The 24,418-nt window shown below is 48.4% G+C and overlaps 1 protein-coding gene and 1 pseudogene across 1 annotated transcript in view; both read left to right on the forward strand.

Moving 5' to 3' along the window:
- LOC146194326 (uncharacterized) overlaps nucleotides 1-24,418 on the forward strand; it is a 441,606-nt gene that overhangs the window by 334,760 nt on the left and 82,428 nt on the right. The window contains exons 16-17 of the mRNA XM_084596527.1: nucleotides 13,284-13,444; nucleotides 14,115-14,331. Of these exons, the coding sequence (XP_084452653.1) occupies nucleotides 13,284-13,444; nucleotides 14,115-14,331 (378 nt within the window). The remainder of the gene's footprint in view (nucleotides 1-13,283; nucleotides 13,445-14,114; nucleotides 14,332-24,418) is intronic.
- On the forward strand, nucleotides 462-2,072 carry LOC146194327 (uncharacterized; annotated as a pseudogene).

Below are 24,418 nucleotides of genomic sequence, written 5' to 3' on the forward strand. Positions count from 1 at the left end.
AAATTCAAGACTCCCAGGTAAAACTGCCGCTGCGGCCTGTCTTTAGGTGCTGGAGCCTTCAGAAATGCGTCAACCTACTCCGTCGTTGACGAGATGCCTTGTGCGCTAGTTCGGTGTCTGAAGTAGCGAAGTTGGAAAAACGAACACTTCTATTTTAACACGAACGACTCTTTCAAGAAATTGTTTTAACACAGCTTCTATATTCATCAAACTTTGAACATTCCATGCTTTCATGCCCTGTCGTAATTCCGTCACCTTGTGGCGACACACACTGCGAATATTTTCGCGCAGCCTCCGTTTTGCTATCCTCCGTCCCAGCGTAGCACAGCCACACGCTCGACTGCCTTATCGATAAAACACAGCATCACCGCTGCGTCAACCGAGGCATGCGTCACCGACGGCGGCTACAAAAACAGACTGCCCGGCTGGAAAGCTCTTTTTCATTCCGCTTCGAAGATGAGTGTAGCGTGAGTATGCTCGTCCGCTACCACTGTTAACCGAATAAAAAGTCGTTACGTTTTTATGTTGGGACTCGTCCTTCATCAGAAACGACATCCCACATCTGGTGACCCTGAAAACGAACAATACGCATCGTCATGAAGGAGCAAAAACAACAGCTTCACGAACGGCACGGCCCAACTCAACGCTTCCGTGCAGTAGCATCCTGCCGGCTCCGCCGAAGACGACAGAACGCGTGCAGACGGCATCCGGCACGCTCCCCTACACGACGTCTGCCGTATCGCTCTTAAGCTCCCGCCGTTTTGGACCGACTCGCCCGAGGTGTTCCCCCAAATCTAGGCTCAGTTCTCCCTGGCACACATCACGCAAGAACAGACCTGCTACGATTATGTCATAGCCCACCTCGATGCTCGCTGCTCCAAAGAGGTCCGAGATATCCTTGTCAACCCACCGACGGTCAACCCTTACGAACACCTCAAGACTGAACTCAACCGCCGCCTGTCACTCTCCGAAGACCAGAAGGTGCGAAAACTCCAGTCCGCAGGACTTGCCGAGTGTCAGCCTTCGCAGCTCCTCCGCTGAAGCCGTGCTCTAGCGGCCAACATGGAAGTTCAGCATTCCTTACTGCGACCACTTTGGCTTCAACGAATTCCACCGCATGTCCAAGCAATTCTGCAGACTCAGCTTACGCTACCTCTCGGCCAACTTGCCAGTATCACTGATAACGTCATCGAGGTCTCTGCCGCAGTCGTTGCCCACCGCCCAGGCTGTCGCCGCACCGCTGAACACCACAGAGCTTGCGCGCCGTATCGACGATATCAGTCGACAGCTTAGCTCCCTTCAACGCCGGCTGTATCAGCACTTGCCGCCCCATCATCCGCTAAACCACGCCGGTGACACCGCTGCGTCGCAGCAGCCTGGTCACGACGACCGGTGCTACTAGCATCGACGCTTCGGAGACAGAGCACGACAATGTCGACCACCCTGCTCCGCTGGACACAAGGGAAACGCCAACGGCAGCTCGTAGACACGGCTGCGAACTGCCAACCTGGAAGCCGTCGCATCTTCGTCACCGAATAAATTACAAAGCAGCAGTTCCTTGTCGAAAGCGGTTCCCACCTCTGCTGCTACGCACGAGTCAACCTTCATGGTACCCGTCTTCGTACGTTGTTCAAGCTGAGCGTGACAAAGTGGTCCGCGATCAAGACTTACGGCTCGCTCCGCCTGCACGTTGATTTTAAACTTACGCCGTGGCCTTCATTGGAATTTTGTCATCGCGGACATCTTCGAGCCAATCATTGGTTGAGGCTTTTTCGCGCACTACAACCTCCTTCCGGAATGCCGCCACGACCGTCTCATCGACGCGACGACGGGACATTTTTCGCCAGGGCAGCGAACGACTACCCCCCAGCCTAGCATCGAAGTACTCGGTGTTGAAAATCGTTCACCGTATCGCGCCAAGCTATCCGAATATCCCGGTTTGACGTGCCCTAGCGGGTTGCCACGTGAGGTGCAGAATAGCACTATGCACTACATCCGGACCGCCTCAGGACCCCCGGTATTCTGCCGCGCCCGTCGCCTTGGGCCAGACCGCATGCGCATAGCCAAAGCAGAGTTCGAAGCCATGCTCCGTGAGAGAATCGCCCGCCGCTCCGACGGTCCATGGGCTTCACCGCTTCACCTTGTCCCGAAGAAGAACGAAGCGGTGGCCTTGTGGCAGAGCATCCGCCTCACATTCAGGAGGTACTGGGTTCGATCCCTAGTGCCGCCGGTTACCCACCGGTTTTTGCATGGATACAAGCTTTCCCCCGGCCTGGTGCTCGCTCTTCTGAGGTGAAATGCTTGGGAAAAGGGGTCACAACCCAAATAGTTGCGCCGATGTGGCAGTGATCTCTTCCACCATCGAACAACAATACGTCCGCCTCGCGCGGCGAAAGCCCATTATGTGGCACTTTTTTTTCTCGCCAGACAGCCGGAAATCCGGACATGCCGGGGACTGCAGTGATCTCTAAGTGAACTTTCTCCGTGACAGTGAACCTTTATGTCTTTCGAGACGCTGGCTTAGAGCGTTTCGCACTTCAAACTTCAAGGCTTTTCTGAGTTTTCGCGTGTGCAGGACACGACTCGTTTTCAGTTTTGAATCCCGTGAAACATGGTAACTCTAACCACATTTGCAGGCTGAAGTGTTTCAAAACTATTTTGCCCCAGAAGGAACGCAGCGGGGTTTGCGGAGCCTCTTCCAAGCGCACACCCCTTTGAGAGCCGGGCGCCAGGCCAGGGGACGCTTGTACCCATTTTTACAGGTGGGTGCCTGGCGGCGGGTTTCGAACGAATCACCTTCCGCAGCCGAGATGGACGCCCTAAACCACTAGGCCACGACTGTGGGGACTACCGTGCCCTCAACGCCCGCACCTTTACGGACACCGCATACAAGTCTTCGCCCGCCGAATTTACAGCTCCCGCGTTTTCTCCGTGCTGGCGAAGGCCTACATGCAGATACCGGTCAACCCGGACGACGTCCCGAAAACTGTAATCGTTGCCCCTTTCAGCTTGCTCGAGTTTCCATTCATGAGCTTGGGTCTGAACCTTTCAATGCTTCGTCGACAAAGTCATCTGCGGCCTCGACTTCTGCTTCGTCTACATTGATGACTTGGATTGGTATTTGGATGACTTGGATTGAATTGGATGACTTGGATTGGATTGGATGACTTGGACGGATTGGTATTTTCCCGGAACGTCGACAAACAACACACCCACCTTCGTCTTCGTTTCCAACTCCTAGATGACCACGGCCTACTCGTCAACGTCCTAAAAAACACGCTCGGCTCTTAAGTCGTCAATTTCATTGGTCATGAAGTTTCATCTGAGGGAACTCGACCTTTGCCTCAACGTATCTCGGACCTTCAAAATTAACCTCAACCCTCCACCGCTAAAGATATTCACCTTTTCCTCGGCATGCTGAACGTTAACAGGCATTTGTTGCCATACGTAGCCGACTACCAGGCACCCCTCCACGATGCCTTGTCTGGTCTGCGAGGAAACCAAGCACTCATGTGAACACCGAATTGAACGAAACTTTTCGAAGAATGCAAAGCTGCTCTCTGCACCGCCACACTTCTCTCCCACCCTGTTGCAGACGCTTCCTTGGGTCTCTTTAAAGATGCCTCTGACTTCGTCATGGGCGCCGTACATATGCAACGCGTAGACAAACCTGACATATTTTGAAGTTCTTCTCCAAGTAACTCCAAGCTCGGAAAACTATCCCTACTGCGACCAGCCCCACGAACGAAACCACGATCCCCGCCCCGTCGAGTTCGCCAACTCACTAGAGAGAACGTCTGACGATATACGAAGCAGTTCAACACTTTCGCCACATTTTCGAAGCAAAGCACTGAACTATCTACCCCGACCATAAACCCCTGACCTACGCCTTCTCTCAACTCCGCGACAAACTCCTGCTGGTCCAGCAGGACGAACCCTCGTTCATTGCCCAGTTTACCACCGACATCCAACATGCCAGCGGGAAGGACAACGTGGTCGCAAACGCACTTTCACATTTAGCAGCTATCAGCTCTTCGCAGATAACAGCAAGCGTCCCCGCCGAGGCTGAGACTACGAATGGAGAACTACAAGAACCTCTTGAGGGCGGGTCCTCACTACTGCTTCAACAAGTCCCCATACCTGTATCGAGAACAACTATCTACTGCAATATGTTAACAGCACGTAGCAGGCCTTACGTGCCCTTTCCCATCGCCGTGGCCTCTTCATCATCATCATCATCATCATCGTCATCATCATCATCAGCCTTATTATACCAACTGCAGGGCGAAGGCCTCTGCCATATTTCTCCACTTAACCCGGTTCTGTGCTAGCTGCATCCACTTGACCCCTGCCAACTCATCTCATCCGCCCACCTAACTTTCTGCCGCCCCCTGTTACGATTTCCTTCCCTTGGAATCCAGTTTGTTACCCTCAGCGACCATTGGTTATCCTCTCTTCGCACTACATGTCCTGCCCATGACCATTTCTTCTTCTTAATTTCAACTAGAATGTCGGTAACTTGAGTTATTTCTCTGACCCATTCTGCACGCTTTCTATCACCTAATGTTACCCCTACCATTTTTCGTTCCATAGCCCACTGGGTTGTCCTCAACTTAAGTAGAACTCTCTTGGTTAGCCTCCACGTTTCAGCCCCATAGGTGAGTAAAGGCAAGATGCAACTGTTGTATACTTTCCTCTTGAGCGATACCAGTAAGCTGCTATTCATAATCTGCGAGTGCTTGCCAAATGCGCTCCATCCCAATCTTATTCTTCTTGTTATTTCCTTTTCATGGTCTTTATCTGCGGTTACTACCTGTCCTAAGCAGACATATTCGCCTACTACTTCCAGTATTTCGCTACCTAATGTAAACTGCTTTTCCTTCCGGAGGCTGTTGAACATTACCTTAGTCTTCTGCATATTGATTTTCAAGCCTACCTTTCTACTTTTCCTGTCTAGGTCATCAATAATTATTTGCAGTTCATCCCCCGAGTTGCTTAGCAAGGCAATGTCATCAGCAAATCGTAGATTACTGAGGTATTCTCCATCTGCCCTTATCCCTAACTGCTCCCATTCCAAGTCTCTGAATACTTCCTCTAAAGAAGCTGCGAATAGTACTGGGGAGATTGTGTCTCCTTGCCTAACACCTTTCTTTATGGGAATTTTGTTACTTTCTTAATGCAGAACTATGGTTGCTGTGCTGCCACTATATATATCTTCCAGCATTTTCACGTACGGCTCGTCTGCCCCCTGATTTCGCAATGCCTGCATCACCGCCGAGGTTTCAACTGAGTCAAATGCTTTTTCGTAATCAATGAATGCTATGTATAAGGGCTGGTGCAACCAGCTGCATAATCTCATCCACTCGGAGCGTGGCGAAGTGACATGCGCTCTGAAGTGACATGCCCCAGCTCACTTGGAGGTTTCAACACGTCCACCTTGATATCATAGGGCCCTTTACTTCAACTGGACCCTACCGCTACTACCTCACCGCCATCGATCGCTATAGTCGATGGCCTGAGGCATTGCCCCTAGAGGGAATCACCGCGCAAGACGTTGCCTCGGCCTTCTTTGCCGGCTGGATTGCTCACTTCTGGTCCCCTTACCGCGTCACCACCGACCAAGGACGACTGCTTGAATCGCACCTTTTCAGGCTGCTTGGGCTGACCGTCGGTTTCGAGCGATCCAGGACCACCAGCTACCACCCCTGTGCTAACGCGATGATCGAGCGTTTCCACCGATAGTTCAAAGCACCCAGCATGTGTTACCAGGACTCAGCCTGGTTCGAAGCCATCCCAACTGTCGCCCTGGGTCTCCGCGCCGCCTTCAAAGCGGACATTAAAGCTACACCCGCAGAGCTCGTCTACTGGAAACCGCTTTGCCTCCCAGGCGAATTTCTTGCTGCACCACCGTCCAATACCGCGACGTCAGATCCCACCGGTTTCGTCACCGACTCCGACGCACTATCGCTGCTCTCCGCCGTCACCTGCAGCTCACCACTTTAAGACTGTCCCTTTTGTCTTCAAGGACCTGGCAACGTGCACGCACACGTTTCTCGGCGACGACACCGTCTGCAAGCCTTTCCAGCAACTTTGCAGCAGACCATATCCAGTTCTACGTCGCGACGACAAAACCTTCACCCTGGGCGTTAACGGTACCGACATCCGCGCCTTTATCGACCGACTGAAGCCTGCCTACATCAATTCCACCGAACCAGGAAATACCAGTGCACCTACAGGCGTCCACCCACGACCCCCGACATCGCAGCCTGCTTTTGGCACTACACGCCATCGAGGTCGCGTACGCCGCATAGTTTTTGACAAGTCCTGAGGGCTCTCCACTCCACCTGGGGGTGGGGTGACTACTGTTTCACATTTCTCCCTTCCTTTACGCGGTGGTACATCTGTTCCGTGGACAATTGTGACAGATACTGCGCCTTTCCTATCCAGTAAATCAATTTCAAACGCCGCTGATGCCTGCTGTACTAACACCTCCTAGACATCTGGGTCTGTTTCTGTGTGGTGCGCCGTTCGAGGAAGCGGCAAATGAAAAAGCGCACGGACGCCTAGATCGAAACCCGTGGGGTCAGCTTCGTAAATGCATGAATCGCCTTGTGGCGTCATGACCTGTTGTCACCAGTCGTGACGGGACATCGTGCGCCCCTTGTCGAACACAACCAGTATTTTATTGAACGCATTAAAGTTCACCAGCGTTCTATGATTCGTCTACAGGAAAGGAAAGGGGCAGTATCTGTCACTCGGGGAATACCGCTATCATTCCCACTGTAGACAAGAGTAATTATGGATAGCTTTTCACGATCCCGGGTGTGGCGCCGTGGTAAAGCGCTGAACTGGGGATCCAAGGGATAGAGGTTAGATTCCCCGGTGAAAGACGAGGTTTATTAGTTTATTTTATTGCAAAAGCAATATTACGCCCATGAACGGGCTTCCTCGTAATGTCGGACTGTGCCACGTTTCACCTTTATCGTAAACCGTGGATTTTATTTATTTATTGTACATACTTTCAAGGCCGGTAGGCCCAACAGAAAGGCGTGGTACAATACATTATTTGCAGAACGAGAAAAAAAAATGAAGGAACTATAAGGCACTTTGAACAGTGAGCTTGAAATTGGTGCTGTCACAAATGGTGACTGGTGAGGCGGGAAGGCGGTTCCACTCAGTGGCGGTTCTTGGTAGGAATGAAGAATGGTATTGATTAGTGCGGCAAGATGTCACTTCAACTTTGTGTTGATGATCGGTGTGAGATAAGATGTAACTGGGTCTGGTGAAAAGATTTTCTTTCAGGAAAGGATTGAGGTAGTATAATACCCAGAAATGTGGCGCAACAAACACAAACACAAGTGTTTGTTGCGTCACATGTCTGGATATTATGCAGCACTAACTAGCCTCTCAAGCTGTTATTTTGAGGTAGTATATTTTATAAAAAAGACAAAGGCGAGAGTGCTTGCGATGTAGTGAAAGGTCAGGCAGATCAAATGTTTTTTTTCATGGATGCTACGCTAGAATGACGTGAATAATTAGAGATGATAAAACGTGCTGCACGATTCTGACTGCTTTCAAGTGAAATAATGAAATTGGAATGAACAGGGTCCCATATGGCACACGCATATTCTAATTTTGGACGGACGAGCGTTTTAATCATGGTAAGCTTTAGTGAGGTGGGAGCGGATGCAAAGTTACATCTTAGATAACATAATGTTCGGTTAGCATTGTTAGTGATATATTCAACACGCATGTTCAATGAAAAATTGCTAGTAATATGCAGGCCAAGATACTTATAAGAGTTAACGACCGACAGGACAGTACTATTAATAGAATAGGGGGGCGGATCAGGAGGCGTAGAGCGGCAGGAGACACGCATACATTTGCATTTATTTGTGTTAAGCTGCATTTGCCATTTGTTACGCCAATTTTATACTCTAACCAGATCATCTTGAAGCTTACTGGAATTATTAAGGTTAGTTATTTTGCGGTAAAGGACGCAGTCGTCCGCGAACAGCCTAATGATTGAGTTCGAGATACCGTCAGGAAGGTCATTAATGTAGATGAGAAAACGCAGGGGCACCAGTACCGATCCTTGCGGTACACTGGAGGTACCTGAACAAGGTCGAGAGGTATAATCATTAGCGGTTACGTACTGGGCCCTGTCAGAGAGAAAATCCCTAATCCATGCAAGTACTTTCGGGTCAGTATTGAGAAGGGAAAGTTTGAAAATAAGTAAATCATGAAAAACAGAATCAAAAGCTCGTGAGAAGTCCAGAAATGCACAGTCAGTATCAAGTTGCTGATCTACATTAATAAACAAGTCGTTAGTAAAAGACAGGAGTTGGGTTTCGCGGAAAAATAATTTTCTAAATCCATGTTGTGCGTTGTTAAAGAAGGAATTCGTCTCGAGAAAATTAATGAGGTGTGAATAAATTATGTGCTCTAATATTTTACTTGGAATGCATTTCAATGAAATTGATCGATAATTATTGGAGAAATGAGCGTCACCGGATTTATGAACTGGAACCATCTTTCCCACCTTCCAGTCTTTGGGCAGAGTTGAAAGCTTTAAGGACTGGTCAAAAGCTTTGATAAAATAACACTTGAAAAAACTTTAGTACACTTTAGCATTTTTGAAATAATGAAGTCGGGACGACAGGATGAAGAATTTTTTTTTTTGTTACTGATAAGTATGCTGATGCCAACCCATTCAGGCAAGATAGGATCCATAGGAGGGAAACTTGGATACGATAACAACGGTAAATGTGGCTGAACTGATCGCTAAAAAAATGATGAGAAGGTATTATTGAAACTTTCCCAGCACTCGTGAGTTGGAACTGGCGCGTCTGATTGAATTAATTGGAGAACATTCTTTTTAGAACCTGCAACCTATGACGATATACCAGCTGCGAGCGATGGACTACCAAGTCGTGTCGTCAGGCGATCCTGGATCATTCCACGCCAGCCGACGGTTTTTCCTCTAGAGGCGCTTCCACTTTCAGTGACGGTATAAAAAAGGCGCGCTGCTCTTCCTTAGACGTTATGGACAAGGAGAAAGAAAGATTGCGCCAGGTCGCCGCATTGCTTTCGCAACCTACCAGGCTTAACCAAAGCCCCAGCTAATCTTTTAAAGTATCGCGATTCAATGGTGAATTGAGCATAAGAATTCTGGTTGGACGCCTTGAATTTGGCTGCTGGTGTGTCACTTCTCTGTCGACCAATCAGGACAGCTTTTGTCGACGAGAGTATGAGCCATCAAAGGCATTCGCCTTAATGCGGAGCAATCGCACTAATTTCTGTGTCTTCATGCACTCCCGTCCATGTATCTTCCCCAAGTCTAATAGTTTTCAGGGAAATAAAACTTCAGTGATAACGTCTAACAATTTAAAGCTGCAGTTCTGTATCTGCCCCAGATATTCATTTCTGCTGCCTTCGGAAAGAATAAATAGGTGAGGATGGTGTTCCTGATTCTGTTAGGCTACATTTGTAAAGATGTCTTATTTTCGAGGATATGACTGCATGGCTGAGTAGGGCTAACTAAAATTTTCGAGGGTCTCTTAATGAAAATGTTTATGTTAATGAAAATGTTAAGAAGATAGTCAGAGACCGGAAAGCGTGGCGTGACATGGTCCATAGGGTCACGAAGAGTCGGACACGACTGAACGCCTGAACTGAACTGAACTGATCTTGATGAAGGCTTCTGATGAATTAGGTCAGCCCGTTTTTGTTCACTGTCGAATTCTCTTTCTTCTTTCCATACAAGAAGCCGCGAAAAGAAAGTAGAAGGGACTTCTTTTTAATGCGATACCTTAAATCGGTGGATAGAAAGGAACTCTAAATAAATTCATCCTGTATATCACACCTAGAAGCGCATCTATTATTTCCCCTAGAATACTTCCCTTTTAAGAGTCAGCAGTCCCGCTAAATATCAACTATAGTTTGTCGAATAGGTATAATTGACATCTGGAATGCACGGAAGCAACCAAGCATGTCGGCAGGGGTTGATCGCTGGGATCCGTGATCAACCCCTATTTGGCAACTCCCTATTTATTGCGTGCATTAAACCAAGATTAAACCATTCTTTGGATAGTCGATGTCAAGTTTACAGACCACCATTGCAACTCAGTGTTGTCATTTTTTGCAATGCATTTATAAATGAATGAAGTGAATAAAAATATGTTGGAATTCCATAAAGCTGACATCCTTTCCTGCCAACGGAAATGAAAGGAAAGAGAATGAGCAGAGTTAAGTTGGGAGTGATGGTGAGAATAAGGAGAGATCGACTGCTCTTTCCTGAATGCAAATAAGAAAAAAAGCTTGCGCCTTTTATGCATAAACACAGTTCACACTTATACCATGCACCAGCGAGCACTGAGTAATTTGCTGCATAAAAACTACTTTCACTACTTAGTGTAGAATAGACGTAAGCGTGAATTGGTTACAGCCTCGTCGGCGGTCTTGTCGCCTTCGTGGGCGACTGCATAGTCATGGCGTTGTTGGCGAGATGTCTTCTGCTGAAACGTATACAACTAATTGCGCTTCGCAAGACCTTCTCAGACCTCCTTTAATCCGTGTCCGCGGTTTCCACTCACGGAGAATACGTAAACATGGAAACTTAAGAGGTGCCATACCTAAATTTCGAAGTCACCATTCTGTTGGCAATAGCGCAATTACGTTCAGCCCCTGTTTGGCTCATATTCGAACGAGGTAATTTTTTGGTACGCAGCGATCAAATTTCAGGGATTAGAAGGTCGCCAATAAGTTGATCATACTGAAATTAGGTCAGGCACCAAATTTGTTAAAAATCGCGCAGGTCAAGTTTTGGGTGTCAAGAGCGGACAGACATTTTCGCATGCCGGCCCACGAGCAAAGACTTTGACTCGATATATCTCGTTGAGTGCCCTGATGTTCCGCTCCGGTGCCTGGATGAAGAAAATTGTTGCCCAGTTGGCGGGAAAGCTGCGCCCGGATGTAGGCGGTCGGTTGTGGCCCAATGTCACTTCCGGCCCTCTGAAAACGGCAAATAACGTATTTGGCGCTTAAACCATTGTTCCAGACAGCGTTATATGCTCGCATTCTACACAACACGCTGTGGCGCTGGCCTCACAGCTTTCCATCTACTTCAAAACGACCAAACAGCTTTCCACGGCAAATGACCAGACAAGCAGCGAGGCGCATAGCTGTGTTCTAACTCCCTTTCTTAATCTTCGCGAGGTTCCGTGTGACAGGTGAAACAAGAAAGGGAGTTCCTGAGTTCATGTGAACGCTAAGCACACATCGACACGAAAGATAAGATCATGATTCTGGAGAAAGCAATTAATTTGTTTTCTACATAGGCCGCAATTAATCCCGTGTAACTTCAGGAATGTCGCAGTCGACATGCAGATGTGGCATTCGGATAGCTTCAAAAACCCAGTTATAACGCATATCACAGGAACGAAGGGAGAGCACAAATGGTGTCAGTCCTCTCATTTCGTCCCTATAATAAGCGCTTGAAATATGTCTGTTGAATCGAAACAACAACTGGGCCAGCTTTCCGCTTTAAATGTACAGATAGCAATGAGCGGAGCAACCCACACCCTGACAATGAGCATCGATGTTTTCAGAGCAGGTGCAGTTATGCGGGGTCCACTGCCGCAGCACCACAAACAGACGTCTTCATCATGAATCCTCTAAAATATTGCGCAGCTGAAAAGCACCCTTATGATGTAGTTTCAGTGTAATTAAAACAAGATGTCTCAGCTAACTCCTGTCTACTAAACTGCGGTGAGCTAACAGCCGCCTATACTCCATGACGAATTAACCATGTTTTTATAGGCCTGAAGTGGTCGGGAAATGTGGCGCCAAACTTTGGTCATTTGAAGCAATGGCAGCACATCCTTTACGCAATGAAACATCACTTTAACGTCATCATATAAGATTTATGCATGACGTATTTCCCACCACACATCGTTAGCTAATCAGATTTCAGAAGGCGGCTCTGGACCGTGAACAGTACACTTCACCCCATTCGTAATACAAGCTTTCGGCTCTATCATCTATGCCTCCGTTTTCCCTTCACAATCACTTATAAATACTATCCAGGCGTCATGAATAGCGCTGCTAAAAATCCTTTTTGACTCTGTCGTCATTTTGACGTCACCGCAAAAAGCCATTTCGACAGACCGCAATTTCGCGTGATGGTGGACCCGACGTACGCAGATATTTTAAATCACTACAGAGGCAGCAGGTTAAAATACCCTCCGCCCCACAAGCGACTCACACAAGAAGAAGCGACCAGCTGGAGAAGACTGCAGACTGGCACCTTCCACAACTTATACATTCTAAACAAAATGTTTCCCACACAGTATAGAGATAGCTGCCCCTGGTGCGCAGACAGTCCGACCCTATACCACGTCACATGGGAATGTAAACACAACTACACTTTCCACAAACAAACTAACCCGAGTGCGGAGCAATGGGAGGGCCTGCTAACCAGCTGCGAGCTCACCGCCCAAAGGGCATTGGTGCAGCACGCATGCGAGGTAGCCAGGACCAGTGGAGCCCTGGAATGAGGGAACCACCCGTGCTAAGGAGTCTCCAACGGTGGCGAAGAAGCGGCTGCAGGAAGACTCTCCGAGACTAACCAAAAGACCTCAATAAAGTTTTTTCACTCACTCACTCACGCCACAAATTTGAAACACGGGACGTTTTTGACAACCAATCAGAGAAACAACATGGTGCCGAAAGGCAACCTTGTGTGTTGTAAATAGGGCCCCAGGAAGGATGGCTGCACAATTCTTTCAGCCGAGGATTTGAGAAGTGATCGCAAAACGAGAACGCTGGGGCCACAAAAGCTGCTTATGTGATTTAAATGAACGTAATATTCTGCCAACTTGTCAGATTTCTTAGTTTTGCTTATCATGTGATATCTTTTTTTATTAGCCAGCACGCGTCCCCAGAACTTTTTGTGTGCTACGGGAAACAGACCGCTTGAGTACACTCTTCTATGAGGTTATTAAATATCTGTGTTTAGCCACCTTCAGCAACAATCGCCAGCCTTACTGGACCCACTGCAGGGAGAAGGCTTCTCCTAAGCCCATACAATTAGCACGGTTCTGTACCAGCTGCGGCCATTTGATCCCCGCAAACTTGCTAATCTGGCTCACCCACCTCACTTTATGTCGCACCTGCCGCGATTGGCTTGCCTGGGCTCGTCTCAGTGATGTATCCAGGATAGAGTGCAATATGTAAGTCCCGTGGAACGGTCGATCGCGGTGTGTGTCTACCCTCTGGCGCAGGGCTGGAATTGTCGCTGGCTGTGCAGCGGGAACGCTCCGACGAGGAGGAGGAGGTGGCCCCGCTCTCGGCACTGCTACATGAGCAGGGGCTCTTCACGGCCGGCATGCTCAACCCGTTTATATTCACCTACGGAGAGAAGTATCTCGTTTCTGTCTTCCAGGTGATCTACCAAACACGCAACCTCCACGGAGTTTAATTGCTACATCGCTCTGCACAATAAATATGAATGGTCTGCGCCAGTTATATTAACTAAACTCTTACCTCAAAATGACATGATTATAGAATTTATTGTGATTTATTTCCCAGACAATCTATGAACAACAATTTGGGGCTGAGGTTTTGTGTTTCTGGTGTTGGTAGAGAAAGAAGTAAAATGGATGGAAATGGCTGTCATTTTTTTTAAATATCTGCGGTGTTCCGCTACTTGCCTAATAACCGTCAGCTTTGGAAAAATTGGGGAAAGCGACTACGCACACGCCTAGTTTTGTTGTCTTCTGCGTCACACAGAATTTTAGGAAAGCGGTGCAGTAGGTCCCGCAACCTGAAGGGCTGTGGATCCCTGCAGCGTCAGGAACTTTCTCCTTGTAGGGTCAGAGCAAGCTGGATTTGTAGTCTTTTTTTCCGCACTCTTTCCGCTGCGCGTACAGCCAGGATGGTCGGATGTGTGCGTGCAACTCTTGTTTGCCTAGTTATTACATTATTCTAGAAGAAAACGGCGTTGCAGAAGAGGACAAAGGAGGCACACAAACGACAGAACCAGCGCCACTAACAACGTGCGATGTGCTAGGGCGTCAAAGCGTGCGACTGGCAACCGTTCCTCTCTAACGCAGCATGAGGTGCTGTCTCTGCCGCCCCCATACGAGACCATGTGCAGCAAGTACGACCGCAAGGGCGGCGAGTACAGCTACGCTGACGGCGTCATCCAGTCCGAGGAGTGCAGCAGCAAGTGCATCGCGGACAACTGGCAGCAGCACTGCAGCTGCTTCTCCAAGCTCTACTCGGTGAAGCACAGACGCAGGGGCCCCATCTGCGAGTACATCGACCACCGTGAGTATTGCCCCCGGTCTCTTTGCTTGGAAACGGCTGCTGTGTCGAGAACTGTCTCAGATACGATAGGTGTGAACAGAACTGCATTGCCTGCTACCGCAGCTTGAGTGACAATATTAAGCAATTAAGCAAGCAGAGTATTAGGAAATAGCATATGGTACTTGTTTTGTCTAAAACTTATCGTTTAACACAGAACTGAAAAACATAAAAACAAAGCCCTTGTTTTTGTATAAAAATTTTGTTGCTATGCTGTTTGCGCACCATCCTAGCTGTGTTATACCACTCCGCTTCCAATTTAGCATCCACCTGACAGTCAAAGTTGAGGCTAATTTGTGTTGTATGGTAATTCGAACCGACTACATATCTGCTTCCTATTTTGTGCCGATAATTGTAAGTACAGGTGCCCACGGGAAATGAAAGAGTGCGCCTTCATTTTGCGCAACTTCCTCTCTTTCTGTTTTCGCCCCCACCTCTCTCCCTTCCCTTACGGTGCAGTCAAGATATCCGCGGGGATGTGTAACTCATACTGCGACTTTCATGTCCTTAACCGAATTTATATTTTTGCCCACTCTTGAGGTGAATCTTAAAGTCCTCTTAATATTAAGCTTTCTGCACAGTTCGAACGGATCCAGTGAGCAATGAGCGCGCCTACAAGGATGTCTTATTGCTCAAAACAATCCTACACCTCCAACTGTACGTTTCAGTGTGCATATGGCATACACTTCGCGCACTGATTTGCTGTAGCATGAGTTAATATCTATTTGTCTACAATGCCTAAATTTCCAACTCAGCATTCTTCATATACTGAACAAATGGCAGTCGACGCCCAATTTGTCACATACTAGGACATGTACCTTATAAAAAGTACTGCTTGTCATATGCTTTCGCAATTGGCATTTCTTCAGTGTTGTGAGACTAAACGTATTAAGTAGAATTGATTTTGCAACAACTAATTATGCAACAGCCGTAGCGGCATCAGCCATGCGCGACCCATGTGCTTCTGAAAACGTGCAACTCTCAGAAAACATATTTGTCATTTGTTTTCCTGCAGGAAGAGAACCTACACGAAAACAAATTGTACTGGTTGGCCCAGCTAAATGAAATGTAGGCAAGTTTTAGAAATGAATTTGTTTTAGCTGCCATTGCCCGTACGTCAAGGTGGACCGTGGTACAAAAACATTGAACAACGAGAAACATAAACGAGCTTTGGCAACTCTTTTGGTCTGGCCTGTGGTAAGTGTGCTCTCCGGTGCCTTCGTGCTTCGCTAGCTGTAGAGAAGCGCACGCGCCAAGTAGTTTTACAAGCTGTTTTCAGCAGTATAAAGGTAAGGGCAACCTGTCTCAATCAGATGGGCGTACTGCACAGCAGGCTGCCTTTCTCGGCTTCGAACACTACAGGGTCAACGAGCTCTTGTGGCTAGGCCCCGAGATGCCGCGGAAGCCACAAGGGTCCCGGACGAGACCTTGACCCATATATGGAGCGAGCCGTCATGGTTGGCCTACACTCCCTTTCACAGGTTGTTCGCTGCGCTAGGGAAGTTAAGGGCAACCTGGGCAAAACAAGATGGCGCGCACGGCATGCTGTGCTTATACGGTATTATCCCTGATCGCGCTACAGAAGTACGCCATCACCTCGACGCGATTGTTTTAGATACTCTTTAACCGTTTGTAATTCTGCAAAATGCTTGTGTAACGGGTTGCCCTTACCATCCGTGGGACTCCAGACAGTTTGCGAACTAGTCCTGGTGGGCAAAAGCAAGCATGAAAGAGTTTACGCTTTTCTTTTTCTGCAGTTTTAGGAGCGCTCCAACGCCTTGTCAATATGTTACTTAGCCAAATAGAGAATATTTTTTTTGGCACAACACAGACGGTGCTGCGCCAGCCCAATCCTCGTGATGTGTACGGGCAACTAGCCCTGTGCCCTGTGCAACCTTCGTCACGGAGCGGAATCAGTTGTAGACATGCCGTGAACTACTCAAATCTTTATTTGTTCTTTTTCGACAGCCGTTGGCATGCGGCCTTATCACTGTGATTCTATCGCGCGGATCAATTCTGTATCCTGTGTTTCTCCATGCTTGTTGTCGCGAGACGACGCTTTATCATTTTCTTTGTCACGCAAGATATCAGGATGTATCTGGAACATTTCAGCCGCTTGCGTGTGTTTCTAGGCAGCCAGGGATGCATATGGGTCCCGTGAAGAGGGAACCAATCCCATAGACGGCGTCTAAGCAGACGTCGTATTTAGCTCGAGCAAATAAAGTTGTTTCTCTCTCTCTCTCTTGCGAAGATCGTCACGTCGGCTGTTGCTAAAGACATTGTCACCACCACTTGACATCTGGTAGAGGTGACGTACCCCCGACCATGGCACCTATCGAACAGAAACCACCCTGGCTTTTTGTCCATCCCTGTGAGCCCCCTAATTCCAAGGAAGACCAAATGAGGATGCGGTAGACTGGCTCGACTTGTTTGAACGACTGGCAACGTACAACACCTGTACCGAGGAAACGAAACTCAGGAACGTCTGTTTCGCTCTTCAAATTTTGCCGAAATCGGGTTCCAAAACCATGAGACTTCTTTGAAGGATTGGGAGACAGTCAAAGCAAAAATTTTGACGGCCTTTGCAAGTCCCATCCGAAAGGAAAGACCTCAGGCCCTCTACAATCAAGAAGTAGGCTCATAAATGATCCTGTCCTGGCTTTTGTTGGGGAGATGAAGTCCTTCTTCGGCCGCGCAGATCCTAGCATGATAGAGGAAAGGAAGATAAACCTGTTTATGCGCGGTGTGAAAGATCAGCTATTTGCAGGCCTACTTCGCAACCGCCAACGACTGTTGCCGATTTCTGCCAGTAAGCAGCAAATATCGAAAAGACCTTAGAAGCAAGGACACGACTCTACAACCGGCCTGTTGAAACGCTGCCTGCCAGCCACTACGACACCACATTTACAAGCGGCGATAATTTCCCTTAGATCATCCTTCAAGTTGTTCGTGAAGAACTGCGCCTATTCCTGCTGCCGCAAGCGCAGCCACATGCGTCGCTCACGGACATCATCCGTGAGAAAGTTCAACAGGCGCTGTTCCTTAAGCGATGGTTACGACCGCTCCGACGCAAGCAACAGCGATGAACTACGCTGCTGCATTACGCCGTCCTGCGCCCCGACTTGACTTTCCAGGCCCTCGCCTCTACCATCCTGTACCTGAACGCCGCCACTTGGCCTCAACCCGCCAAGCCTACCAACGACTTCCAAGCCCCAGGAAGTGCGAAGTCTGAGGACCGCAAGCAACAGGCCATATGCTTCCACTGCGGTGACGCCGGCCATTTTCTACGCCACTGCCAGTACCGACGAATCGGCCTCCGCGGGTTTGCAGTTGACGTTCCACAATCATGCCCCTGTGAACCGCAGGAAATCGAGAACTATCTACATAGCGGTGAATTTGCGCCATTAAGCACTCGGTTCAGGTCCCCATTGCTGTATAGGACTCGTTTTGCGTCGCTAGGCCGCAATTACGATGACAGTGCACATTTGAAGGTGAAGTTGCTTCACGGCGAACTAACGAAGACCCTCCGCCAGTGACGATGAGTCACTACGACGCTGCTATTAAGCCGACGTTCCTTACAAAGACGCCACTGACACGCCCAGACTTCAAAGTGATACCGCTGCTCCGCATGACATCAACACCCAGGACGACAAGACCATACTCCCAGCTGACACCGCTATCCGGTGAAATGACGACGGTGTGCCCCGGCCGCGACCTCCAGCACAAGTCGAAGCAGAGACACCGAACCCAACGTGCAACACGAGGACGCGAACAACTGACCTCGAAGTTGCTGTTGATGGCCGCACGAGTGGACACCGAAGCTGACTATTCTGCCATCAGTGAAGCGTTCGCAGCCCAGCTCAAGAAAGTGATCACCACTTGGGACGGCCCGCTAATCCACTCCGCTGGTGGCAACCTTATTACGCCTTCAGGGAGATGAGCCGCAAGAGTGACAGTGATTGGACGTACTTATCCAACGAGCTTCGCGGTCCAACAGAACTGCTCGCGAAACATTATCCTGGGTATGGATTTTCTCAGTGAACATCGAGCGATCATCGACCTTCGATCAAAGCACATTAGGCTTTCGACGAACAACGTTGTACCTGCAACGACGGTTTCGATGCAATATGTCGCTGTGATCGTTCTGGACGAAGAATTGACTATGCCGCCCCGATCAAGCGTCGTAGTATGTGTGGGTAGCACAGACATCGCAACCACTGAAGGCGTCGACGAAGGACACACCCAGTTGATCTCGGAACAAGGTCTCTGCATCGCTAGAGGCATCACCGATCTTCTGGGTGAAGAAGCTCATGTGCTGGTGACGAACTTTGCGATGAATACGAGCATCTTAACAAGGGCAGGATGATCGCTTTCCTCGACGCGCTAGCAGGCACGCGAGATGTTTTCGCCATACCCAACCAGCCTGTATACGATGCAACCATGTGAAGAATTCTGCTGACGTTCGACGTCAACCCATCATTATCCAGGCGCAGACAAGACCAGTTTCGCAGTCTTCTTAAAAGCTACAGCGAGTGCTTTTCATCAGCGTCAAAAGTGCGACAAACGTACTTAGAAAACCACCGCATTATCACTGACGAACACATCCTACCTCTTCCTCAGAGCCCCTATGGAATATTGCCGCAAGAACGCCAAGCCATTCAGAACAAGTCGGTGAAATTCTTCGTGATGATGTCATTCACCCATCTCGGAGCCCCTGGGCAGAACCCGTCGTCCTTTTGAAAAAGAAAGCGGGAAAACTTCGTTTCTCGTTGATTACCGATGCTTGAATAGCATAAGAAAGTGGGATGTCTACCCGCTTACCCGCATCGACGACACACCGAATCGGCACTGTAACCCTAAGTCTTCTCGTCAATGGACCTGAAGAGCGAGAACTGGAAAATTGAGGTCGACGAAAGAGACCGCGAGATGACCGCGTTCATCACGCCAGACAGCCTTTTCGAGTACAAGGTAATGCCATTCGGCCTCTGCTCCACACCATCGACATTCCAGTGAGTAATGGATACTGTACTGGCAGGATTGAAATGGCAAATTTGTCTGGTGTACTTAGACGACGTTTTTGCCTTCAGTTCTAAATTTGAAGAGTATCTGAGAAGGCTTCAAACAGCGCTTGATGCAATCAGGTTGTCAGGTTTAACTTTGAAAGCAGAGAAGTGTCACTTCGCCTAAGAAGAGCTACTGTTTCTGGGTCATATTGTTAGCAAGGAAGAAGTTCGTCCCGATCCTCCGAAGACAACTGCGATCGCAGTTTCCACTGTCCGGTAACAAGAAAGCTGTACGATAACTCTTTGGACTATGCGCATATTACTGATGATTTGTCAAGGACGTTTCGCGCCTCGCCGAATCTTTGACGCAGCTTACAAAGACAGACATGTCATTTCAATGGGAAGCACCGCAAACAGAAGCCTTCAAGGGACTTAATCGCCGCCTACAGTCCCCTCTTGTCCGAAGCCACTTGGGTAAGAACGTCGGTATTGAAATACATACCCACGCGAGCAGCATAGGCATAGGCGTCATTCTCGTTCCGTAGAATGCAGGACAGGAGAAGGTAATCGCCTACGCTAGCAGGTCCCTCTCAAAAGCCGAAGCCAGTTACTCGATGACAGTGAAGGAATATCTCGCGACCATCTAGGGAACTTCAAAGTTCCGTCCATACCTCTACGGTCCACCATTCAAGGTAGTAAGGGATCATCATGGGCTATGTTGACACGCAAATTTTAAAGATCCATCCGGCCGCCTTGCTTGATTGAGCTTACGCCTCCAAGAATTCGAAATCACAGTGGTCTACAAGTCTGATCGCAAGCATTCCGATGTAGACAGCTTGTCCCGATCCCCTGTGGATGCGCCCCCAAAAGACGACGACGACACCTTCTTGGGACCGGTAAGCGCCAGCAGAATCGCTCAACAGCAGCGCTCGGACCCTGAATTTAAGGACCTTGCGGACAACTTACAAGGAAAGATTGCCTGCCCTCCGGCTGTGTTCAAACGTCAGTTGCCGTCCTTCGCGCTGTGCAATGATCTCCTCGTGAAGAACTCCGCGCCCAACAAGAAAGACCACACGCCTCCTTGTCGTCCCTAAGGAACCCTGAACGGAGATTTTGCAGATGTTCCACGATGAGCCGACAGCAGGGCACATCGGAATAGCGCGCACGCCTCATCAGATCCAAGATAAGTAATGCTGGCCGCGGTTACCTGACAAAGTTTCCTTTTGCGTGAAATCGTGCCGTGAGTGCCAGCGACGCAAGACGCCACCGACAAGACCAGCTGGACTATTGAATCCCATACCACCCACAACAAAACCCTTTCAACGAACTGAGATGGACTTGCTCGGCCCTTTTCGACTCCATCAGCGGCAAAGAGGTGGGTCATAGTGGCCACTTGCTACATCACCGCTACGCCGAAGCGAAAACCGTGCCTAATGGCACCGCTGCAGAAGTCGCCAAGTTCTTCATTGAGCGCATTCTTCTGCGACACGGCGCCCCAAAATGCTCATTTGCGCAAAGCTGACGCAAGCCATCCTGCAATACAATCATACAAGCCATCGGCGAAGAACTGCGTATCATCCTCAAACAAATAGACTTACTGAGCGTCTCAACAAAACGATTGCGGAAATAATTGCCATCTATGTCGACGCTCCACAGAAGACCTGTGACTTCATCTCGCCGTACGTGACATTCGCATATAACACAGCCGTCTAGTAGATAACCACGGCGACCCCGTTAAAGCTTGTGTGCGGTAGAGAGCCCAATAGAACGCTCGACGTGCTGCCGCAAGTGAAGGACGACAAGTTCGACGTCGCCGCCTAGCTTCAGCATCTAGAGGAAGCCGGACGACTCGCCCGGCTGCGATAAAGACCAGCAAAGCACCCACGCCCGACGATACAACTTGCGACCACGGGATGCAGAGTACAAGTCGAGAGGCCAAGTGTCGGTTTGGACGCTCATACGCCGACGCGGACTGAGTGAAAAGCTATTGCGGCGGTACTTCGTCCCATACAGAGTTCTTCGGCGCATCGGACAACCTATGAAGTCGTTTCCGACGGCACGACCACATCCCATCGGCGCCGGGCGCGCCCAGAAATCGTCCATCTTGTGCGCCCAAAAGCCTTATTGCGCGCGATAAGGGCCCTAGTTATTTTAATTTCTCGTATTTGGTGAACCTTTCTCAGTTAATTTTGTAAACATCAAGGCGATGAGGGGGGAGTAATGCCGCGAATTACTCAAATCTTTATTTGTTCCTTTTCGACAGCCGTTGGCATGCGGCTTGTTCATTGTGATTCTATGCGCGGATCGATTCTGTATTCGGTGGTTGTCTATGCTTTTTGCCGCTGTCGCGGAGTGACACTTTATCATTTTCTTTGTCGCGCAAGATGCGTCGGAATGCATCTCTTAGATTTCAGCCACTTACGTGTGTTTCTACAATGTTCCAAGTCATGCCAGTAACCGTTTGCAGCTCTATCTAGATCTGTCCTCACCGCCTTTAAATTGAGCGCTGACATGTGAAACTGGCATTCGTAGAGCGACGACCGCTTCGCACGATTGTTGCTATCGCCGCCGCCGATTGCTTAGTTATTTTGCGGACTCAAGTCAGCCCAATAAATAGTTCATCATCATCATCAGCCTGACTATAACCACTGCAGGGCGAGGGCCCCTCCCATATTTCACCAATTAACCCAGTTCTGTGCTAGCTGCATCCACTTGACCCCTGCGAACTTCTTAACCTCATCCGCCCACCTAACTTTCTGCCGCGCCCTGCTACACGTTCCTTCCCTTGGAATTCAGTTTGTTACCCTAAGCGACCATCGGTTATCCTCTCTTCCCACTACATGTCCCGCCCATGCCAATTTCTTCTTCTTAATTTCCACTAGAATGTCGCTAACTTGAGTTATTTCTCTGACCCACTCTGCACGCTTTCTATCTCTTAATGTTACCCCTACCATTTTTCTTCTATAGCCCTCTGGGTTGTCCTCAACTTAAGTAGAACTCTTTTGGTTAGCCTCCACGTTTCAGCCCCATAGGTGAGCACAGGTAAGATGCAACTCTTGTATACTTTCCTCTTGAGCGATACCGGTAAGCTGCTAGTCATAATTCGTGAGTGCTTGCCAAATGCGCTCCATCTCAATCTTATTCTTCTTAATTCCTTTTCATGGTCCGGATCTGCGGTTACTATGAGTCCTAAGTAGACATATTCGCCTACTACTTCCAGTACTTCGCTACCTAATGTAAACTGCTGCTCCTTCTCGAGGCTGTTGAACATTACCTTAGTCTTCTGCATATTAATTTTCAAGCCTACCTTTCTACTTTTCTTGTCTAGGTCATAAATCATTATTTGCAGTTCATCCCCCGAGTTGTTTATAAAGGCAATGCCACCAGCAAATCGCAGATTACTGAGGTATTCTACATCTACCCTTATCCCTAACTGCTCCCATTCCAAGTCTCTGAATACTTCCTCTAAGCAAGCTGTGAATAGTACTGGGGAGATTGTGTCTTCTCGCCTAACACCTTTCTTTATGGGAATTTTGTTACTTTCTTTATGCAGAACTATGGTTGCTGTGCAGCCACTATATATATATATCTTCCAGCACTTTCACATACGGCTGTCTACCCCCTGATTTCGCAATGCCTGCATCACCGCCGAGGTTTCAACTGAGTCAAATGCTTTTTCGTAATCAATGAATGCTATGTATAAGGGCTGGTTATATTCCGAGCATTTTTCTATCACCTGATTGATGGTATAGATATAGTATAGATGGTATAGATCGATAGTAGAGTACCGTTTCCGAAAACCTGCTTGATCCTTTGCTTGATTGCAGTCTAAGGTTGACCTGATTCTATTAGCGATTACATTAGTAAATACCTTACACGTAACATACAGTAAGCTGATCGGTCTGTAATTTTTAAGGTCTTTAGGGTCCCCTTTCTTATGAATGAGGATAATGTTTGCATTCTTCCTTGGTTCCGGTACCGTGGATGACACCAGGCACTGCGTATACAGGGTGGCCGGCCAGTTTTTATAGCACGGTATCCCCCCATCCTTCAGCAAATCTGTAGTTATCTGATCCTCTCCAGCTGATTGCCCCCTTTTCATAGTTTCTAATGCTTTCGTGACCTTGTCCTTCGTCACTGCTGGAACGTCTGACTGTTTTTCCCTACCGCCAATCTCATTACGGTCCTGACTACTTTGGCTACTGTAGAGATCTGTATAGAACTCCTCGGCTACTTTGACTATCTTGTACATATTCGTGATGACGTTGCCCGCCTTGTCCCTTATCGCATACATCTGGTTTTTGCCTATGCCCAATTTCTTCTTTACCGCTTTAAGGCTTCCCCCGTTCTTTACAGCATGCTCAATTTTCTCCATGTTATACTTCCTTATATCGGCCACCTTATGCTTATTGATTAACTTTGATATCTCGGCCAATTCGACCTGGCCTGTTGGATTGGAAGCTTTCACACTCAAGCGTTTCTTAATCAAATCCTTCGTCTCCTTAGACAGCTTACCGGTATCCTCTCTATTTTGCCGCCTACTTCTACCGCGCACTCAGTAATGACATCCCTGAAATTATTGTTCATCGCCTCTAGAGTAATGTTGCCATCCTCGGTTAGAGCTGAATATCTATTCTGTAGCGAGATCCCGAACTCTTCTGCCATCCCCCTCACTGCTAATTCGTTGATGGGTTTCTTTCTTACTAATCTGTTGCGTTCCTTCTTCAGATTTAGGCTAATTCGGGACCACACCATTCTGTGGTCACTGCATCGCGCTTTCCCGATTACCTCTACGTCTTGCATAATTGCGGGGGTTGAACACATTATGAAATGGATTTCATTTTTAGTTTCCCCGTTAGGACTTTTCCATGTCCATTTCCGTTTCTTCCGTTTTCTGAAGAAGGTAATCACGATTCTTAAGTTATTGCGTTCTGCAAACTCAACGAGTAACTCCCCCCTGCTATTCCTAGAATGAATGCTATAGTTACCAACTGCCTGGTTCTCCTGCCTGCTTTTTCCCTACCTTCTCATTGAAGTCACCCATTAGT

This window comes from Amblyomma maculatum, chromosome 3 (assembly GCF_055883805.1).
Source record: "Amblyomma maculatum isolate TAMU_Amacu chromosome 3, ASM5588380v1, whole genome shotgun sequence".
NCBI classification, from domain to species: Eukaryota; Metazoa; Arthropoda; class Arachnida; order Ixodida; family Ixodidae; genus Amblyomma; species Amblyomma maculatum.